Genomic DNA, 20,472 nt, shown 5'->3' with positions numbered 1-20,472 from the left:
ACTAGGGAGCAGTGGCTCAGATGATTGATCAGCAATCATCAGTTATTTGCATAGTTTTAAAGTGTTGTGTTTTATATTGCATATGATCACTGATATGTAGGGCATATATACTGAATAACCTACTAAAATAAAAATGACATTATATTTATATTAGCATTTAAACATTGGTTCTAAATCTTATATGATACCATGAGTCAGATAAAGTGGGAATCATAGAAATGGCAATGCAATAAATACGTGTAATCATTTGACACCTTTTAAGGTGGAGTCAAGAACTCTTCTTTGAATACAGGTCCCTGACTAGAAAGCTAAAAGTTGTTATTCTTGCACAAACAACATCAATAATACATAGTGTATTGTGGGTGCATGTGTGGTATCCTACAATATCTGTATAAATTTATCTGATGTGTTATCTTAAAGAGATAGTCTGTGTACAGAACTTTTTAAAACTTTTAACCCAGAAGACTAGTCTGAATGCAGAACCTTTTTAAACTTTTAGCATATTTTTTCCCAATGTGCTATAATTGTCTCAACCACATGTGAGTAGCAGTTACTTTTGGTAATTCACCTTCATTGAGACTTTCCAACCTTTAATAGAAAAATATTACTTACATAGTACTTAATTATATGCAAGAATTACGTTAACATGTACAATTGGTATAAAGGTTTAGCTTGTACTGATGGGGGACTGCGTGTGGGCCTTGGAAGGCGGTACACTAGCTAGGGTCGCTCCGCATGCTGCGACTTGCAGAGTCTGTGATACTAAGGGAATGGTTGGCCAGGGGAGGGACCATATGAAGGGCAGTAAAGCACACTTCTTCTTTCCCATGAAACAAACCAGGCATTAGCCCCCATTTATAAAAATACCATGTTAAGGACTCATGTTCTGTTTTCTACATTATGACGTAAGTTGAGTCTGCCAGGTATCACATAGTTGTTTTGCCACAATATATGATTTAACTACATCCTATTAAGCTTATGCTTTGTGCACTACTCATTTTAATTTTAAAGTTGTTTCTAGTCTTGACCATAGAATCTGAGATTCTATAGCAGAAGATGCCTATGATCATTTAATTATATCCTTGTTTTCTGTGGACTATTCAGATGGAGTTGCACAAAACTATATTTATGTTTGGCTAATCAAGTTTTCAAAGGACAGTTCATTTAAAGGGATGGTTGTTTTTTTTTTTCATTTCTTTTATCATGAGTCATGAGTACAAGACTTATTATCCATTTAACAAATATTTACTGATGATTTTTTAAAGGTCAGGCACTATGTCATGTAAAAATGCATCCTATATTTACTACTTTGTAAATAGAAGGCATTTTTAACATCTGTGCCAAAAAATATCCATGACTAATATGATCAGTGTGTTACTTTTTCTGTTGCCACATATATTTGCAGATAGTAATTTTAATAGCACGCAGTAACCAAACTAATGCAAAGCTAGTTCCACTGTCACGAGTTCAAAGAAAATACAGTCACATTATCAGCATCTGAAATAGAAACTGAGAATGTTGGGCAAGATAAGTTACCTATTTAAAGTATATTTCCATCAGTTTTTAAATTGAGACACATCCTCTTGTGAAACTGTTTCCAGTGAAGGACAATTACTCTAGAACGTATCTGCAAAAACTGACTTTCTGGTGTAGTTTAATACAGTAGATATCCCTTAACTTTTTAAATCATTTAATTTACACTTAAGACTTATTTTTAAAGTTTCCCCAGCAGTCATAATTTAATAGGATCTCATTGTCTTCTATCTTATATGCTAAATGCAAAAAAAACGTCGTTTTTCTGCAACCTATGCACTTTCTTAATACAGGAAAGTGTAACAGGTTGCAAATTGAGTTGCACAATAGACCCACCTGAGGAACTATTTTTAAACACCTGTAATTGGTTCCGCTCTCAAACAATACAGATTTAATTGACTGTGTTGAGACCCAAGCAATAATATGTTTTAAACTTCTCTAATAATTATAATACGCAGCTAGAGTTGAGAATCATTAATATAGAACTTAGATTATCATCTTTTTGTGTTAAATTCATAAATTAATGTTATAATTAAATGGTATATTTTTAAAATTTGTTCATTCGTCAAATACTTATTTACCACCTGTTAGTCTCCATAATTTTGGATAGGTGCTTTTGTCATTCCTATAGTGCTTAATTTGTTTTCAGTGAATAAGACATTATGGAACTATTTGAACAACAGAAGCAACATTCTGGAAAGCTGAACTTACTACTCTAGTCTTCAGTGTGCCTTCATCTGGATAACATAAGGCTTTCTCCATTTCTTCCTTTACTTTTCTTCCCCAGAGGAAATCTACGCAGTCATTATGTGAATTTTAAATGTACTTTGCATAATTTTATGTCATTGATTTATTCCTCTATGTATTTGAGAAGCCCCTACTATGTTTTTGGTTCTGTGGAAACCATGTCTTTAATGACTCACACTCAGGTAGGAGGCGGATGAGGCATATACAGGTGTGTGTGATGTGGTTCACATGATGTTGTAGGAGGGAGTAGTAGCAGATAAACACGGCTAAACAAATACATTCATTGGGGAGGGTCAAGGAGTGTTTCTCCAAGGAAGTTACATCTTACATGAGCCAAGAAAAGAGAAAAAGAACATTTCTTGTAAAGAAAAGGATAAGGGAGGAAAATGGAGGTGTAAGAGAACGTGGCTGCCAACACGGATGCAGGGTTGGGGGAGCGATGTGGTCTCCCTGCCTCTGGCTACATCACCAGGCATTATCAGAGCCAGTTCATCTGACCCCCTGACAACCTAGGCAGTTCATCTGAGAGTAACTTATAGTCAGCCATGCCCCCTCCCACATCCATGGATTTAGCCAACCTCGGATCATGTAGTAATGTAGTATTTACTTTTGGAAAATAGTCTTATGTAAGTAGACCCAGGCAGTTCAAATCTGAATTATTTAGGGATCAAATGTATTAAGTTTTTTCTGAAGAAAATGGGAAACCACTGAAAGGTTGTTCAGTATCATGTTATGATTTAATCACTCCCTCTTAATACAAAGACATTATACCTGTATATTGGCCTTCCCTGGTGGCTCAGACGGTAAAGAATCTACCTGCAATGTGGGAGACCTGGGTTCAGTCCCTGGATTGGGAAGATCCCCTAGAGGAGGGCATAGCAACCCACACCAGTGTTCTTGCCTGGGGAATTCCATGGACAGAGGAGTCTGGTGGGCTACAGTCCTTAGGGTCGCAAAGAGTCAGACATGACTAAGAGATTAAGCACAGCACACATATAGATATATTTTCAAATTAATCAACTGAATTTCCCTATAAATATATTTGAAGTTCTTTACTGCTTTTGGAAAGAAACAAGCTGGTAATGGGATACTAGAGACAAACAAGTCTGGAATATCTATGCAGCAAAGTTTAAAAACCTTGACAACCTATTGACTGTATTTTAGTGTCTTTAGTTGAAGATTATACTCTTTATTCTGAGAGATTAGTATTTGAATGTTCTCATGGCTTTGCCAATTGATGTACTTAATACACTTTCAATACAGAAACAAGAGACAGGGACACAGAAAAAAAGAGCCTCAGCCATCTCTAAGTGATATTTAAAGTTGTGGGATTTGACTTTTTATCTTTAATTTTTAATCACCTTGGTATCCCTGGTGTCTCAACAGTGCCTATCATGGAATAGGCACTCAAAATGTTTCTTGAGTGCCTGAATGACTAAAAAGTTCAGAGAACCTTTGTTTTTAAGACTAATTTAATATCGAATTATTATGATAAGTTATGCTAGCTAATATTTCTTGAACACTATTATATTCTAAACACTGTTCTTAGATCAGATCAGATCAGGTCAGTCGCTCAGTCGTGTCTGACTCTTTGCGACCCCATGAATCGCAGCACGCCAGGCCTCCCTGTCCATCACCAACTCCCGGAGTTCACCCAGACTCACGTCCATCAAGTCAGTGATGCCATCCAGCAATCTCATCCTCTGTCGTCCCCTTCTCCTCTTGCCGCCAATCCCTCCCAGCATCAGAGTCTTTTCCAATGAAAAGACTCTTTTCAATTCTTCGCATGAGGTGGCCAAAGTACTGGAGTTTCAGCTTTAGCATCATTCCTTCCAAAGAAATCCCAGGGCTGATCTCCTTCAGAACGGACTGGTTGGATCTCCTTGCAGTCCAAGGGACTCTCAGGAGTCTTCTCCAACACCACAGTTCAAAAGCATCAATTCTTCGGCGTTCAGCCTTCTTTACAGTCCAACTCTCACATCCATACATGACCACAGGAAAAACCATAGCCTTGACTAGATGAACCTTTGTTGGCAAAGTAATGTCTCTGCTTTTGAATATGCTATCTAGGTTGGTCATAACTTTCCTTCCAAGGAGTAAGTGTCTTTTAATTTCATGGCTGCAGTCACCATCTGTAGTGATTTTGGAGCTCTTCTATATATTATTTCATCAATCTTCATAACAGTTTTAGGATGTAGTGTTATTGTTCCCATTTTATAAACAAGGGGATTAAGGCATGGAAAAATAGAGGACTTGCTAAGGCCTCATAGCTGATAAGTGATGAAGTTAGAATCTGAACTTAGGCAGCCAGACTCCAGAGAGTGGTCTCATAACCTTACCTGGTCCATCAGGGCTGGAAGGCAGAGAATTTGGCAGCTCTGGGGTGCTATTATGGAGGGCAGCCACTAAGCAGCAAGCCAGAATTGTAGCCCAGTAAAAGACTACAAGGATGATTGACTGTCCACTGTTGATCTTCTGGTCCAGAACAGATGCATCACATTTTCTGCCCAAGTCTGTCACATTGCTTACAACTTCTAACCAATGGTTTTGTTTGTAATAGATTGCCTGTGTTCACTGCTGCTTTTTAAAGATTGTCTAGACACATAACTTAGTCCATTTTAGGGAAGCCCTGAAAACACGAATCTGCTTTCTCCACATGGCTTCTAATGCCATTGCTGAAGAATGTGTTTTGCAAATGGGAACTCAAAATGATGAACTTTCTCTTAACAACTTCACTGGAGTAAATGGTCATTTATCTTCAGAAAGAACAAAGGAACTTCCGTAAAGGAGAATAAGAGACTAAGCTTCCAGAATGTCCACATGGAGAAGATGGCGTGCTCAGGGCCTGATCACTTGCTGATGCTACTGACTGTGTTCTCCTCTGTGATTCTTTTAATCCTTTGTTTTAAGTTGAACAGTAATGATTTTTCTTTTTCCAGACTATCACTGAAAAACACAAGCTAAATGTTCCTGAGACCATGACTGAGGTTCTTGATGTTTCTGATGAAGAGGGTAAGACTTTTATTCAATCTTCTATGACATCTGTCATGATCTTACATGAAGGAAATCATCTTTTTTTTCAGGGACTAAGCTGGTACAGTGGGTTTAGATGACAACATCTTAGCACTTAAAGTCACTTTTTCACCTTTGTTTCAGTACATTTACTTTTTCAATTTGGGGGGGAGGGAGGATTCTGTTAATGTATTTTCAACTGATATTATCTTTAATGACTTAGTAAGTAACAGGACTGGGAAAAGGGAAAGAAACTGGAAATTGACCATCTGTTAAAATATCTACCTGATAATACAATTGTTGTTAGTATATTTTAACTATGCTAAAATATGTTTTTTATTAAAATGCCTGAAAGCAAAAGAACTTAAAGCATGTTTTATTGAGGGTATGTTGAGAAATATCTGCTTTCTAATTGGTTCAGTCACACAGAATCGACTTTAAATCCAGAGGAAAAGAGCCTTAGAGAAGGTTAAAAATAGCACAGCAGTAAGTCATACAAATTAAATCTGAGATTTGATTCTTTAAGTCGGAAAATGTGCCTGCTATAGTTTTAAAGTTGATAAAAATTACCTAAGCCAGTGGATTTCAAAATTCTGAGAAGCTCTATGAGGAGCACTAGGGACTCGGGTGGGTACGAGGCATTATGCTTGAGGTCCAGCCAGCAGGTTTCCACTACTGTACTTCTCTAGAGTAGCTGACTTTTCTTGAACAAAAAGAAAAACCTAAAAAATTCATGAATGAATAAAGTGAATAACCAAGTTTCAGGCATACATGTTTGAAAAATATGTGTACATATGTATGCACATAACAAGTGTATGTGTTTGAAAAACTATTGCCATACTGGCCCTAGTAGTAGGCCCCATGCTAATTGCTTTTATGGAGAAATGTTAAAGATATTTCTTTAGGTTCTTCACAATAAAATCATAAGGTCAGACTTTCCATTGAGATCCCCTCATTTGAAACCAATTCATTAATTCACTTATCAGTGACAGACATTGAGTTGTCTCAACTTTTGTAAGAACTTATGATAAGAACAAACAAATGTTGGGTCAAATTAAAAGATGTTGCCAAAAATAATGGTTCCAGGTATTTATTATGATAATTTTGTGTTCCATCCTAATACTTGCCAATTTTCTGAATTTGTATTTGCACACTATATTTTGCTTTGTGTGATCATCTTTCTTATCTTCACTTACATGTTAACAGCTTTTAAACAGTTTGGTGACCACTTTATTGATGGGGAAGTTCTTAGTGATTCAGGTACCTTTTGAGGAAATTGTTGGAGTGAAAGCCTGTCTTTGCTTTTAATTTTTCTTAACTGGCTAGAAGCAACTTGCTTCATATTTACATCTGGGTGCCTAATACTCATCTGTTTTTGATTTTGTTTTATATAGCACGTGTAATATGAGTGGAATTGTTTACATGTGTATTTGAGTGTGTGGATTGTATTAACTTGGAAATTTAATGCCATGAATTGCTTATACTATAATATTAATGATTTGAAACTATTATTGAGACCTATTAACTAATTACATTATCTAATGACACTATAGAAATATTTGTAGAAATTAATATTTCTTCTTAGAATACAAATTTAGAGAAAAATTAATTTTTGATAAGTTGACATTGAATTAGCATGAACATATTAACTTCATTAGACTGCTTGAATATGTAGTCATACCATTCTTGGATAAAGCTACGTTTTAGATGTAGTTAAAAATAGGTTAGTAATTATAATCTAATTTTTTTAATTACCTAGGAATAAAGTAATCTTTAAAAATTTAGGGGAGACTTTGGCATATAGGGGAAAATGAATAATATAAAATATCTTCTCTATCAAGAAGACTCCAAAATACATGTGGTACCACTTTAAGGAAACCTATTACATGAAAATCTAAATTTATAAATGAGATAAATTAGGTAGTGATTATTTAATTTAAAAATAGTTATTTATTTCTAAAATATTTGATAAAGAATTCCAATAGCTAATGCTTCCAAAGTATGTACTGAGGTTTTAGAAATTTCATTTGTATGAAACAACCTCTTGAACCTACACATTGCATAACATAAGGTCTAGTTATAGCATCTTATATACTTTTGTTAAAAGTGTTACATGTTAAAAGTTGTTAGTGATAAGAACTCTTGAAGGAATATTGGTGAATGATCAAGAATATCTTTCATGGTGAGAGAGGAAGCTTTCTGTGGCTTCCTGCGTGCTAAGTTGCTTCAGTCGTGTCTGACTCTTTGTGACCCCATGGACTGCATCCCACCAGGCTTCTCCGTCCAGGAGATTCTCCAGGCACGAATGCTGGAGTGCGTCGCCATTCCCTTCTCCAGGGGATCTTCCCGACCCAGGAATCAAACCTGAGTCTCCTGCATCTCTTGCATCGCAGGCAGATTCTTCACCGTTAGTGCCACCAGAGAGCATTTTTCCCTACTAAGAAATTCAAGTTGAATAATTTTCTTGTGTAGAATGTAGCTAAGTATTGTGAAGTAACATTTTAGTACAATTAGTATAAAAGAGTTTGACTAGTTGACATTGCCAATCCTTTAATTTTTTGTGAGTTTAAAATGTTTTCTTGGAACCTACCATCATTTATATGGGTGAAGTACAGCGGCATGTATTTGGACAGTATTAGCTAATCCCTGTTTTCTTTACAACTCTACCATTTTAATAACAGTCTGTGTATCAATACTCAGGAGTATTCAAGCCAAGTATAGATGTCCTAACAGCCTAACTTGCAATAGTGAAGAAATCAGAATTTTCCATTCAAGAATCCAATCTACAGATGGTGAAAGTCATGTTATTGTGTGTAAGCTCTATGACCGGTACCATGGCAGAATCAAAGATGAACATATATGGAGATGCAATGTATAAACTCATGAAGCATAACTGAAGGCACTATGTCATCCGCTTGTCATATCTGCCTGGGAACATCACGAGCAGGACCCAGCACAGTCGCATGGACTTGCTCAGAGCTGAGAGCTGAGTAGGAGGGTGGCGCAGGTTTTAGGGCGTGGAAAAGGAACAGGATGGAAGGTCCTGAGATAGGAAAGTACAAGAGGGGGACACAGAGAGGCAAATAATCTAGCCAGTGTGGCTGATGCGTTAAGACATACAGATCTCGCTGTGGAAAGCAGACATCTGAGGGAGGAGAAAGCAGTAAGCATCTCGGTGCCAGGTGCGTTATCGCATCCCCAAAGCATCCGTACGAGATCAACTGTGGATTTCCCCTCATTTTTTTTTTTCAGGTGAGAAAGACTCACCTAAGTGTGAGGAAGCTAAGGCTTAAACATACTCAGTAGTTTGTTCAGTGACACAGAGCTACTAAGTGGTAGATGTGGAATCTAAACCCACTTGGAAAGCTGCTGTAATAGCTCAGTCAGGATGTAAAGTAAGTCGGATGGCAGAGAAATGGGAGAAGAAGAGAAATGGGAATTCAGTCTAAGAATATTCTACTGTGCAGACTAAAACCAAGCTGTCAGTGTAATCCTTTACATCTTCATAGGATTGTGAGCTGCTTCCTACCTTTGTTGACTCAGCTCCCCAGCCGTAAATTATATGATGGGGCTCTGGGATTATAACACCTGTGTAACTAAATTACTTGTGGAAATGTGACCCACGTATCCCTTATACTCAGGGATTTGTGAGCGGGAGGTTTGTACAAACTTCTCCACTAGTTCTCTGGGATGATGTGTCCTGATAATCAAGAGAAATCCAGAGTGGCTGAGCGTTGGGATGAAATACAGAGGCGCATCTCTCTTTGCCTTTTGACCTACTTCCACTGTGGACACTTGACCCTAAGATGGCACCGCCCCCAGATTTCAGCTCTTTACACACTTAACTGCAGAAGTGCTAAGTGGTCTTGAGAGGGAGAGACCTCAGGAACATTTCAGAGAACCTCCTTCTTCCTGGCAGTGTGAAGAGCTGTCAGGAGGAAGAATCCTGGGCCCTTCCCACTGTACGTATGTATCTGTTCCCATTCTCTTGTGATCTGCACCCTGTAGAGACTGGCTGTGGTTCTAGCTCTGAGGACTCTTTAGTTTCCAGATATTAAAACAGGAAACTTTGAAAGCAAGCAATACATTAATGTTATACAATTAGTAGAAAGGGTTTTCATGAAGTTGTTTGGAATAATTGGAGAATACAATGAAAAACAAATTAACTCCTAAAACCTGAAAGTTAGAATTCTGTTGCTGCTGCTGCTACTAAGTCGCTTCAGTCGTGTCCGACTCTGTGCAACCCCATAGACGGCAGCCCACCAGGCTCCCCCGTCCCTGGGATTCTCCAGGCAAGAACACTGGAGTGGGTTGCCATTTTCTTCTCCAATGCATGAAAGTGAAAAGTGAAAGTGAAGTTGCTTAGTCGTGTCCGACCCTCAGCAACCCCATGGACTGCAGCCTACCAGGCTCCTCCATCCATGGGATTTTCCAGGCAAGAGTACTGGAGTGGGGTGCCATTGCCTTCTCCGAGAATTCTGTTAAGTAAGTACATATGTAATGTCAGGGAAGGGGTTGTTCAAATATAAGAAACAGAAAGGAAGTTCACTTTAGGTTTGTTATGACGCAAAAAATAAAAAGGGTTTGCTTTTTGTTTATTTGTTTTACAACAAATAAGGAAGTTGATAAAACAGAGAATGCTGGGGTATAACCACTCTGTCATAAACTCTTTCCAAGCCAGTAGAACTAACAAATAAGGGTTAAGTATTTAAATTCAGAATCTTATTTGAAAGTAGTCCTGTATCCCTTTTCCCCGCCTTGGCTCAGGTAGGGAAGTAGTTGTACTGTGTGTTCACGTAGGGAATTTGCAGAGAGAAGCAGATGGATAGAGAGGAAGGTGGGGAAGAAGATGAGTCGGGGGTCACCGTGCTGAACCTGAGACGCTTATAGCAAGTTGAGGTGGGGCAGCCCTGGAAACATTTGAATCTGTGTGTTGAGTTTGTGAGAGAGGTTTGGGATGGATGCAGAAAGTGTGTGAGCAAAATATAGGTGATCTTTGACGTTTTAAAAATACATGATTATGTATCAAATAAGAAGAAAGTTTGGAAGGGAAGTATCAACATTTAAGGAGAGTGGAGACTGGAAAGAAAGACTCCGATGGAAGGGGGAAGACCAGGGAGGGTTTACATCTGAGAAATTAAGAAGGGTAGTTTTGCAAAGAAGTCACCTCTTGGCCACTGATTAATTTGTAAAAACAGAAAGCCTCTGTTTGTGAAAGGAAAAGGACTCAGAGTATGAAATAAAGAAGGCCTAAGAGTTGGAGGAAGAGGTTACTGTATTTCAAAGAGGGCAGAAACATGGATGTTTCTGAGGAAAGAAGGGGCTGGCAGAGAAGCAGAGGTCGAAGATAAAGGATCTAGCAGACAAGGAGTTTAGGAAGATGAAAGAAGATGAGGGTTTAAAGGCCGGGATAGGCTTGCCTTGGACTGTAGAAGTCATCTTACTTACCATGTTGAAAGGCAAGAATATGATTGTCTTATTTATAATAAGACATTTAAATAATAATATTTAAAGCATTAGCTCTATCATGTTTTCCCCAGACTTATTTTTCATTAATTTCTATAGACATTTCTGCTTCCCATCCCACACTGCAGACACTATCAAATAGCATGGTTTATGCACACATGTCCTGGGAGAGGAGTTTCATGGCGAGAATAGTACCTAAGTACATACCTTTCCAGGTAATTCCAACATTGGGTTAGCATCTGGCCAGTGACACTAGCATGTTGGGATTCTGCATCTTTGACCATTTCTCTCTGAGACGTAAGTGTTCCCTGGTGGCTCAAATGGTCAAGAGTCTATCTGCAATGCAGGAGACCTGGGTTTGATCCCTGGGTCAGGAAGATTCCCTGGAGAAGGGAATCATAACCCACTTGAGTATTCTCTTTTTTATTATTTTATTTAAAATTTTTATTTTATATTGGAGTATAGCCAGTTAGCAATGTTGTAATAATTTCAGGTGGGCAGCAAAGGGACTCAGCCATATATGAAAGTGAAAGTCAAAGTTGCTCAGTCATGTCTGACTCTTTGCAACACCATGGAATTCTAAACAGTCCATGGAATTCTCCAGGCCAGAATACTGGAGTGGGTAGCCTTTCTCTTCTCCAGGGGATCTTCTCAACCCAGGGATTGAACCCAGGTTTCCAGCATTGCAGGCAGATCCTTTACCAATTGAGCTATCAGGGAAGCCCACCAGCCACACACATACATATACATTCTTTCCCAAACTCCCCTCCCATCCAGACTGCCACCTAATGTTGAGCAGAGTTCCATGTGCTATATTGTAGGACCTCCACTCCAGTATTCTTGCCTGGAGAATTCCGTGGCTAGAGGAGCCAGGTGGGCTACAGAACATGGGGTCACAAAGAGTTGAGTTGGACGCGACTGAGCAACTCTGAAACATAATCGAGCATCAGGATAGACACAAGGCCACCATAGGGGTCTCTGAACCCTTGAACTTCACATTTGGTAATACAAAGCCTAGGAGGCAATTTTTTTAATTAGCAGCTGTCTTAGGCAGATAGCATTGTAATAAAATCATCAAAATGCAGAAATGTGGGAGAATGTAAAGGACATCCACTCTCTCATGAACTCAGTGAAATAAGGGCTTTTTCACTTGTGCATTGACTTATCACCACAGTCACTCAGTTTGATATATTTGATAAAACTGTCCTCTTCCAGTTGCTTTCTTTCTGTCTTTTAATATGACTACATGCACAGGAGGGGAAGGCTAAGTTCATTTGCATCTTGTACAAGGTAAAACTGCTGACACTAGGCCTTGCTTCTCCAGACTGGGAGTGAGTCCGGCTGAGTGGACTCAGTGACATTCTCTTCTCTTTCCTTCACCACGTAAACCTTCTGTCCACTTAGGGATGACAAGAGGGGAAGAAAAAGGGGAGGAATAAGACAGAGAACCTGAAGTGTAAGCCCTACTTTTTATTAAGGAATTGTGAGTAATTTGGGGGCTTTCTTGGTGGTTCAGGTGATAAGGAATTTGCCTGCAATGCAAGGAGACCTAGGTTTGATCCCTGGGTCAGGAAGATCCCCTGGAGAAGGGAATGGCAACCCACTCCAGTATTATTGCCTGGATAATTGCATGGACAGAGGAACCTGGTGGGCTACAGTCCATGGGGTCGCAAGGAGTTGGACCTGACTGAGCGGCTAATGCTTTCACTTGTGAGTAATTTCAAGAAGAAATTGAAGCTCATTGTGACTTGTCTTTGTTCTCTGTAACCATCTTGGTTGCTAAGAGACTGGTGAGAGCTGACAGATTATGAGAAGCAAGATGAAATGTAAAAGCCTGTTGACTCTGGGGATGGGTAGGATGCCTCAGTCTGGGTGAAATTAGGAATTTGACGCTAGAAGGCAAAGCTCAACTATTTGATTGCTGGAGCTTAGAGGAGGGTTGGGGTAGTAGAGTGGGGGATAGAGCAAGAATGAGAGAGTACATTCAAGCACTTTTGGGTTTTAAATAGTTCTGTAGGCCTTTTGCTCAAGGGATCCATGAAGTATAGCTTGTTTTATATGTAACCGTGAATTCAGCCATTCCCTCTACTTTTTCATAAATAAGACTTAGTTTTCTCAAAGGTTAACAAAACTTGCATTTTCTTTCTGAAATAATTTAGGCTTATATCCAATCAATACTTGTGTTTTAATAAGCCAAGTCTTAGAATTGTCTTAGAACTTTTTGTCTCCCAGAAATAAACCAAGGGGGAATCCCAACTTATTTGACTCATAAAAATACTCCTGTGTAAAGACTTACCAGTTATACAAGAGGGAGAAATAGTGGAAAGTCCCACAAGTCCTGTAATAAAATGTCCAAGCTTCCTGATCTCATTGCTGTGTTCAGAGACCGACTTTCTTCGTAGATTCTTCCCATTGCTCGCCAACATGAACACTGACTAATGCTAAGTCATTCTACTTAGTATTCTCTCAGTAAGTAATGCATGTTACTCTTATATTCATACTGTTTTTGCTGCCCTCCATGACCCCTCACACACCAGCCTCTCCTTAAAATACACTCATCTCTGCCAATCACACAACCCACTCCAGTACTCTTGCCTGGAGTCTGACACGACTGAGTGACTTCACTTTCACTTTTCACTTTCATGCATTGGAGAAGGAAATGGCAACCCACTCCAGTGTTCTTGCCTGGAGAATCCCAGGGACGGCGGGGCCTGGTGGGCTGCCGTCTGTGGGGTCGCACAGAGTCAGACACGACTGAAGCAACTTTGAAGCAGCAGCTGCTGCCTATCACAGTTGCCCCCAAGCAGTTGACTAGCTCCCATTCCTTCTTCAGCGATTCCTTTTGCAGCTTCCCTGGAATTTCCTAGGACTACTGCAGCAAATCACCACAGATTTATTCCCTCACAGGTCTGGAGGCTGGAAGTCCATGGTGGGACCATGCTCACCTCCGAGAGCTGTAGGGAAGAACTCTTGATCACTTCTTCCAGCCTCGGTGCCTGTCAGCAGCCCTTGGTGTTCCTTGGCTTATAGACACATCTCTTTAACATCTGCATTCCCATGGCATTCTCCTCTGAGTCTATTTGTGTCCTTCTCTCTCTCTTGTGAAAACACTTTTTTTGAAATTATCGTGTATGATCTCATCTAAATCCTTCTTTTACATCTAGAAGGACCTTGACTCCACATAAGACCACATCCTGGGGCTCCAAGTTGACAAAATGAAATTTTGGGGGGACACTGCTCAGCCCACTGCACTACAAGAGATCTCCCTCCTTTGGCCTTTTTGGTCCTTAAAGTTAACTAGCATCATGCATTTCACGCGCATCTGTATTGTTATTTATCTGTGGGTTGCTGCTGTTGCTGCATCTGATTTTGTGAGAGAACACTTTGAAGAAGAGATTATATACAAGATTTGAGGGGGAACCAGTTTAACAAAATTAATTTTAAAAATTTACTCATGTTTTCATTAGAGTTACCAGATTTATGAACTGTTTAAGCAGTGCAATTACATTTTTCTTTATATATTTTCAAAAATTATTTTGCATAAATAAAGTTTAGCTTATATTTCAGAGTGTCAACACTTTGACCATTTTGTATTAACAAAAATAATACCTAGTAATATTATATCCTAGAACTCTATAATATGTCCTTATGTATTATTTAATTCAGATCCCCGGCATGTGAGATAGATTATTAGTATCACTCTCATGGGAAGATTAACTGGCCAGTAAGTAGCAGAATTAGAATTTTAAACCAGGTCTATCTGATTTTAAAGACTCAACTTTTAATTACTATTCTGGGTAGCCTCACTCAACTAAAACTAAATAAAAATATAATTATTTCACTGAGGAAAAATAAAAAGTAATTTTAATGATGAGACTTGTAACTGCCAAATATTAAGTGTAATGATTCTGAGAAAAACCTCCAGTGGTGAATAAATTGCATTTCTATTCACTGGAAGATCTTTTGTTCAAGCTGTCTTTGGCTTTAAGTAATTTAGAAAGCTAATAATCTTTTGATTATGGGCTCTTCTGATCATGTATACAGGGAAGTGATGAAATGCTGAAGACATGCTTTTATGGTTCTTTGATGCTGTGTCTTTATAAATAACTTAGTGCTGACTTGAAATAGTTATTTTAAACAGAAGAAATTAAAATAATGTTTAACTTATAAAAATGAAGTACATTCCTTCAAGTTTTCCCTTACATAGGTTTTCAGGCTTTGTGTGATTAGTACCCTTCAAGGATCTTCAAAAATAGTTTCTCTTAGCTAAATTATTCCCCCATTCTAGCACATTAATGGTATAGAGAGCATTTGTGTGAATGAGGTATCATTTATTGAATTTCCTGAAATCTGTATTTTTGACAGCATTCTATTCCAGTGCATGGGCAGGGAATGTGCTCTCGCCATCTGTGCTTCCAAATGACAACTACAACACTTAGTCATCGCTTTCTGCCACTGCTTTGTTACTTAGCTCACTTTTTCCCTGGTACTTCACCTTTGGGAAGCCATCCCAAAGCATCCTTTCTAAGCTCTGTAATGTTTTTAAAATTAAATCCCTGATTGTTTATTAAAATGTCACAATCTGCCCACTTCGTTCTAGTGTTCTTTTCCTAATGTGCGTATTTTGCTAATATCTGTATATAAGCCGTATTAACTCCATTTAGTACACTTCTTCTTTGTTTTAGAGCCATAGATATTTCTTAGCATGTTGTTGATTACATGAAGACTGTTAATGCTGGCTACTGTGTATAAAATTATTGAAACCACATTCAGAAGCTAAGTTGTACATATTGTACTAATTATTAAGTTAAATATAAAGCTATAAATCAGCTATTATGATAAAAAATGAGTAAAGAAGGTTGACTAAAAATTAAAAGACTTCCAATTCAGGTAATTATTTCTTCTTGTTAAGTAATAGGAAAATGAGTCAAATATTGTTCCCCCGAGTTTCAGCACTTTTTAATTGCATGTGTTCTGTTTTTTTTTCCAGTATGCAGTATTTCAGTGATGACAATGCTATTATGCTGATTTTTTTCACAATTATAATTGTATTTTGTAGTTGATACTACATTCAACAAGTAAGTCTCCATCTCTCTCTGACTGTTTCAAGGTGATGACACAATGACGGGTGATGGGGGAGAGTACCTTAGACCTGAGGACCTAAAGGAGCTGGGTGATGACTCCCTCCCCAGCAGTCAGTTCCTGGACGGGATGAATTACCTGCGCTACAGCTTGGAGGGGGGCCGCTCCGACAGGTATTCACCGAAAGCGCTCCCTTTGTGATGATAGTGTAGACAGGATCATTGACACTTCATAGGTATCCTGTCCTCTGGGCAGTTAGTGTATTATCTTATGGTATTCTCTAACAACTTTGTGTCTGTTTTAAAGGCAACCGAGGCCTAGAGAGATTGAGTCATTTAGTGAAAGTTTAACTTTGTAAGAAGCAGAGTCGTGACAAATAAAGAGCTCTAAACTGTTAAAGTATGATACTTTCAATCATCTACGACTTTTTCTCTAGGGGCAAATTAAAAGGACAGTTTTGCCTTATGGGCAGTCTTTACTCAGTGGCAGTTACAGGTACTCCCAAATCCCCTTGCGGTTTTTTGTTAGTGGAATCATTTCTGTGAACCAAACTATACTGTGAAGAAGGATTTAAAAATAACAAATTGAGAAGGAAACATTGCCTGGAACTGACTGTTTTATGAAAAAAAATGGAATAGAATCCCCCAAGAGGCTGGATACCAAGAGCAATCTGAGCAAAATCTTGACGGAGAACAGGTTTTATCACCAGATCCAGGGAGGTTTACATTTTATTCTGAAACATACAATCAATTTTGGGGTTAATTACTAACTAGCACCTCAGGTGTTTATTATTTTTTGCGACAAACTGACTAAGAACGTTCCATGGTGCCTCATCTATCACTGCCAATTTAGATTGTGTGTGATTGTTTATATAATGTAATATCTTTTGCCAGTCAGTAATCTCAGGTTTATAATTTTAATATTGGCTCTATTTTTGGCTATATCCAGCATATGTGGAGTGTAAGAAATAAATACCTGAAAGCCTAGTCCATTTTAAAGGGATAATTAGGAAAAACAAGCCTACCTTGGGTTTTTTCCTTGAGTACTAATGCCTCCCTCCTATCTTTTTTTTTAATTCAATGTGCATATAAGTGCCCTTCTGGACTGGCTTTGTGGTAGGTGCTGGAGGTACAAAGATGATTAAGATATAATTGCTGAATTCATAACTAATGGCATGAAAGATGAGGCCAGTGGTACCACAGTGCACCTGGATCCCTGAGGCTCAGGCTTCCTGGAGCCGATGAGCCTAGATCGAGAAGGGATGATGAGTAATAGTGGTGAGGAGAGGCGGGGAGGGCATTTGAAGCTTTGGTGAGGTGAGCAAAGGCTTGTGGTGTATGAGAGAAACAGAGTAGTGTAACAGTGTAGCGCGGCTGGAGTGCAAGTGTGAAGGAGGGGCGGCCTCGTCTGCATTTTGGATGGATCTCTCTGACAGGGAGACAGAGGGTGAATTCAGCGGCTTTGTCAAAGGGCTACCTACCTCTGGCAGTAGTAACCATCTGAGAAAATACTGCTGCAATGGTTGCTGGAGGAGCTAGGACAAGACTTGAACTCTTAACCTGGGTGGTAGCAATCCTGGAGAGAATTTTAGAAATGAAAAATTTGAGAATATATCAGTGAGGCAAAACTGGCCAGATATGATGACAGATTTTATGGGCTGTGTGAGGAAGAGGAAGAAGACCCAACTGGCTCGTTGGCTTCAGTGACTTAGATGGAGAGGGTCCTTGGGATCAGGATATAGGGGGAGCTGCTCAGAGAGTGAGGGTAGGGGAGCTTGTGAGGGGTCAGTGTTCTAGATTCTGAATTTTGATACACTGATTGATTTGAGCCTTACAATCTGAGATTCTTGAAAGACTTTAAATTGCAATGAAATATTTATGGCCTTGCAAAAATTCACAGTAGTCTGTGAATAATCATATTAGTGTTATCCAAAAATCCTTTTTTTTTCAGCTTGATTTCTCTTGTTACAAATAAGTGCTTAACTTGATCCTTTTGCTGACTTTGAAATACTTAGTATGGAGAAAGATTTAGAACAATGCTTTCTATAAGACGAGTATCAGTGGTTTGAGGATTCTACCTAAACTGAATACTTCTCAGCTTGTAAAGACAGGGGATATGAAACAAAAAAGACATGATCGGTTGTCCGGGGCCACACTTGCATTAAAGACACCAGATTCATTCATCCTTTCCGAGTTGGCATTATAGTCTGCATTTCATTTTCATGGTTGCTTTTTTTTTTTTTTTTTTTAGTTTTGCTTAGCCAATTGAATATGTTATCTTTTTCGGTAATCATTTTTTCCTTCTCATTTCTTTATTTGGTGTGCTTTCAATAGTACCATACCCAGGTAGGTATTAATCGCATATCATGAAAACATGACCTTCCTGGATACATCCACATTTCCCTGCTCTCTGCTCAATATATGTGTATTGTGTGTGTGTGTGTGTGTGCGTGCATGCATGCACACTTGTGTGTTTTGGCAAGGATTGCTTATATTCTAGAATTATGGATTTATTCTCAAATTAGGATTTTTATGTATTAAATTGAGTATCTATTAATATTTGAGCTAGAAGGAGGAATATTTTACTAGGATGAAAGTCTGTGACACGCCCCCACCCGACTTTATTTTAACTGTCACAGCTCCACCTTGTGGTTGATCAAACATTAGCACAGTTTCCCCAAAAGAAAGGTGTTTGTGTGAAGTCACTCAGTCATGTCCGACTCTTTGTGACCCCATGCACTGCTGCCCACCAGGCTCTTCTGTCCATGGGATTCTTGAGGCAAGAACACTGGAGTGGGTTGCCATTTCCTTCTCCAGAAGAAATGTAATTAGCCTATTTATAGTTGGACATGATAGAAAAAATTACTCTGATGCCCGAAATGTATATGGATGCAGAGGAATAAAAACAGCTAAACTTTGATTACATTGAATAGGAACACAACCAAGATGTGATTAGTTGGATTTTGTTTCCATTTTATTTTATTATTGCTTACAAATTAAAAAGTGCTATTCAGAGTCAGTGCAGAGCTAAATAACAGTGAACCACAGAAGCTTCCCCATGTATTAAAGCAAACACATTGAATTTTGGGATATTCACTTGTTATAATAGGTTTGAAAGCACCATTAATTGAATTTCTAATAAATATTGCAGCTTACTAAGATAGTAATTATTGCACTTTTCAGTGAAATTGCAAACTTTGATACCACCTAATATGTGTCCATAAAGCAGCTGTATCATGGTGAAAAAGTATAAATTTAAGATTATAAAAAAAAACTTTTGGCTCATCCCTTAGCTGAACAGCATGTAAAAATTTACACTTCTATAGATATTTTATTGCAAATTTAACTGAACAGCACCACCTCTGACCTAATTTTTTAAAAGTGGCAATTCTGTTGCAAAATATTTGAATTTACTTGCAGTGTTTTAAAAACACTTTCTGATCCAGAGACTTGAACTAGAGAAGAATTTCCTTACTCTTGGAATATTCTCACTTCATTTCATTTAAGTAGATTCTTTGATATCATAGAAAAAAGAGCAATTAGAACTATAAACATTGATTAAATACCAATTAGCATTTTAGAAGGCAGTAAACAGAGAGAGCTAAAATAAAATCAGAGGGTAGAGATATTCAGACATATGGTTTTAACTTACTCATTCTCTTCACTCTGTCTCTCTAACTTCCCTCACTCTCTGTAGATCCTAATATCTTTTTCTCCCTACCCTAATCTCCTTTTTGTAATCATATTGTCTCCTTCTTTCCTATCTTCTCCCTCTGTGTTTCTTTGGTGTTTGGACTCTAGGAAAGACAAAAAATAACACCAACATCCCTTTTCTCCTCTTGGTTCAAAACCAGTTGAAAAGTAGACCCAGGTATTAGGTCGATGGATATCAGTAATCCACCGTTATTACTGATACAGTGATTACAGGATGTGGCTTTAAATTCGCGCTCCAAGGAACTCTTAAAAACCTCATTAATACCTCTTTCCATTCACACCCAAAGGAGCCCTTAAATACCTCATTCCTAAAGCAGACACACCCCCACTCAGATATGGGGCCTCCCTGAGAGTGGCAGTTGAGACCTGGCTGCCCTTTTACAAGTTTACACTTCGACAGTGGTGGCAGCCACGTCACTGGGTCTTAACTGAGGCACCTTTTTTTTTTTATCCATTCAGTTTTTTCCCATCCAAGCTAAATATCTATTTTGCCTTTGAGACCTGTGTTTCTACCATTCCATGGCTGCATTTAAGGGTAAAGTTACATAGTGATGGAGTCTCTACTTGCCGTTATGAGCAGGCATTTTTGTTCTTGTACTCCAGTGCCTGTTGGTCCTTTTGTGCTGTTCATTAATATAAATCTAGCACTTTTAAATGTATCAAGTCACCGTCTGGATCTATGAATTTCAAAGCTGAGCATAGAGACTATGTAATTAATACATCTAAACCCAGTAGATCTTGATGGGGGAAGATGATGAGCCCATAGACAACATATCATTTCAAGAGGTTGACCTCTCTGTTTTTCCCTTCTTGGTTCAATTCAAAAGAAAATAAAGGAGAATAGAATTGAAGAGCTGTTAACCTAGTGCTGCCTGGTACAAAACACATACAAGTGAATCTTTAGCTATCTTTGTAGTTT

The 20,472-nt window shown here is 38.5% G+C and overlaps 1 protein-coding gene across 42 annotated transcripts in view; it reads left to right on the top strand.

Moving 5' to 3' along the window:
• Positions 1-20,472, top strand: part of ANK2 (ankyrin 2) — a 365,297-nt gene that overhangs the window by 274,288 nt on the left and 70,537 nt on the right. For 21 of the 42 annotated variants that reach the window (XM_027543772.1, XM_027543778.1, XM_027543789.1 and 18 more), the window contains 2 exons: positions 5,220-5,292; positions 15,869-16,013. In XM_027543772.1, the coding sequence (XP_027399573.1) occupies positions 5,220-5,292; positions 15,869-16,013 (218 nt within the window). Of the gene's footprint in view, positions 1-5,219; positions 5,293-6,498; positions 6,553-15,868; positions 16,014-18,173; positions 18,186-20,472 lie in introns of all 42 variants that reach the window. The other 21 variants (XM_027543779.1, XM_027543788.1, XM_027543797.1 and 18 more) reach the window with 3 other exon arrangements.

This window comes from Bos indicus x Bos taurus, chromosome 6 (genome assembly GCF_003369695.1).
Source record: "Bos indicus x Bos taurus breed Angus x Brahman F1 hybrid chromosome 6, Bos_hybrid_MaternalHap_v2.0, whole genome shotgun sequence".
NCBI lineage: Eukaryota > Metazoa > Chordata > Mammalia > Artiodactyla > Bovidae > Bos > Bos indicus x Bos taurus.
The sequence above is the reverse complement of the archived record's forward strand: the minus strand, read 5'-3'. Positions and strand labels throughout refer to the sequence as shown.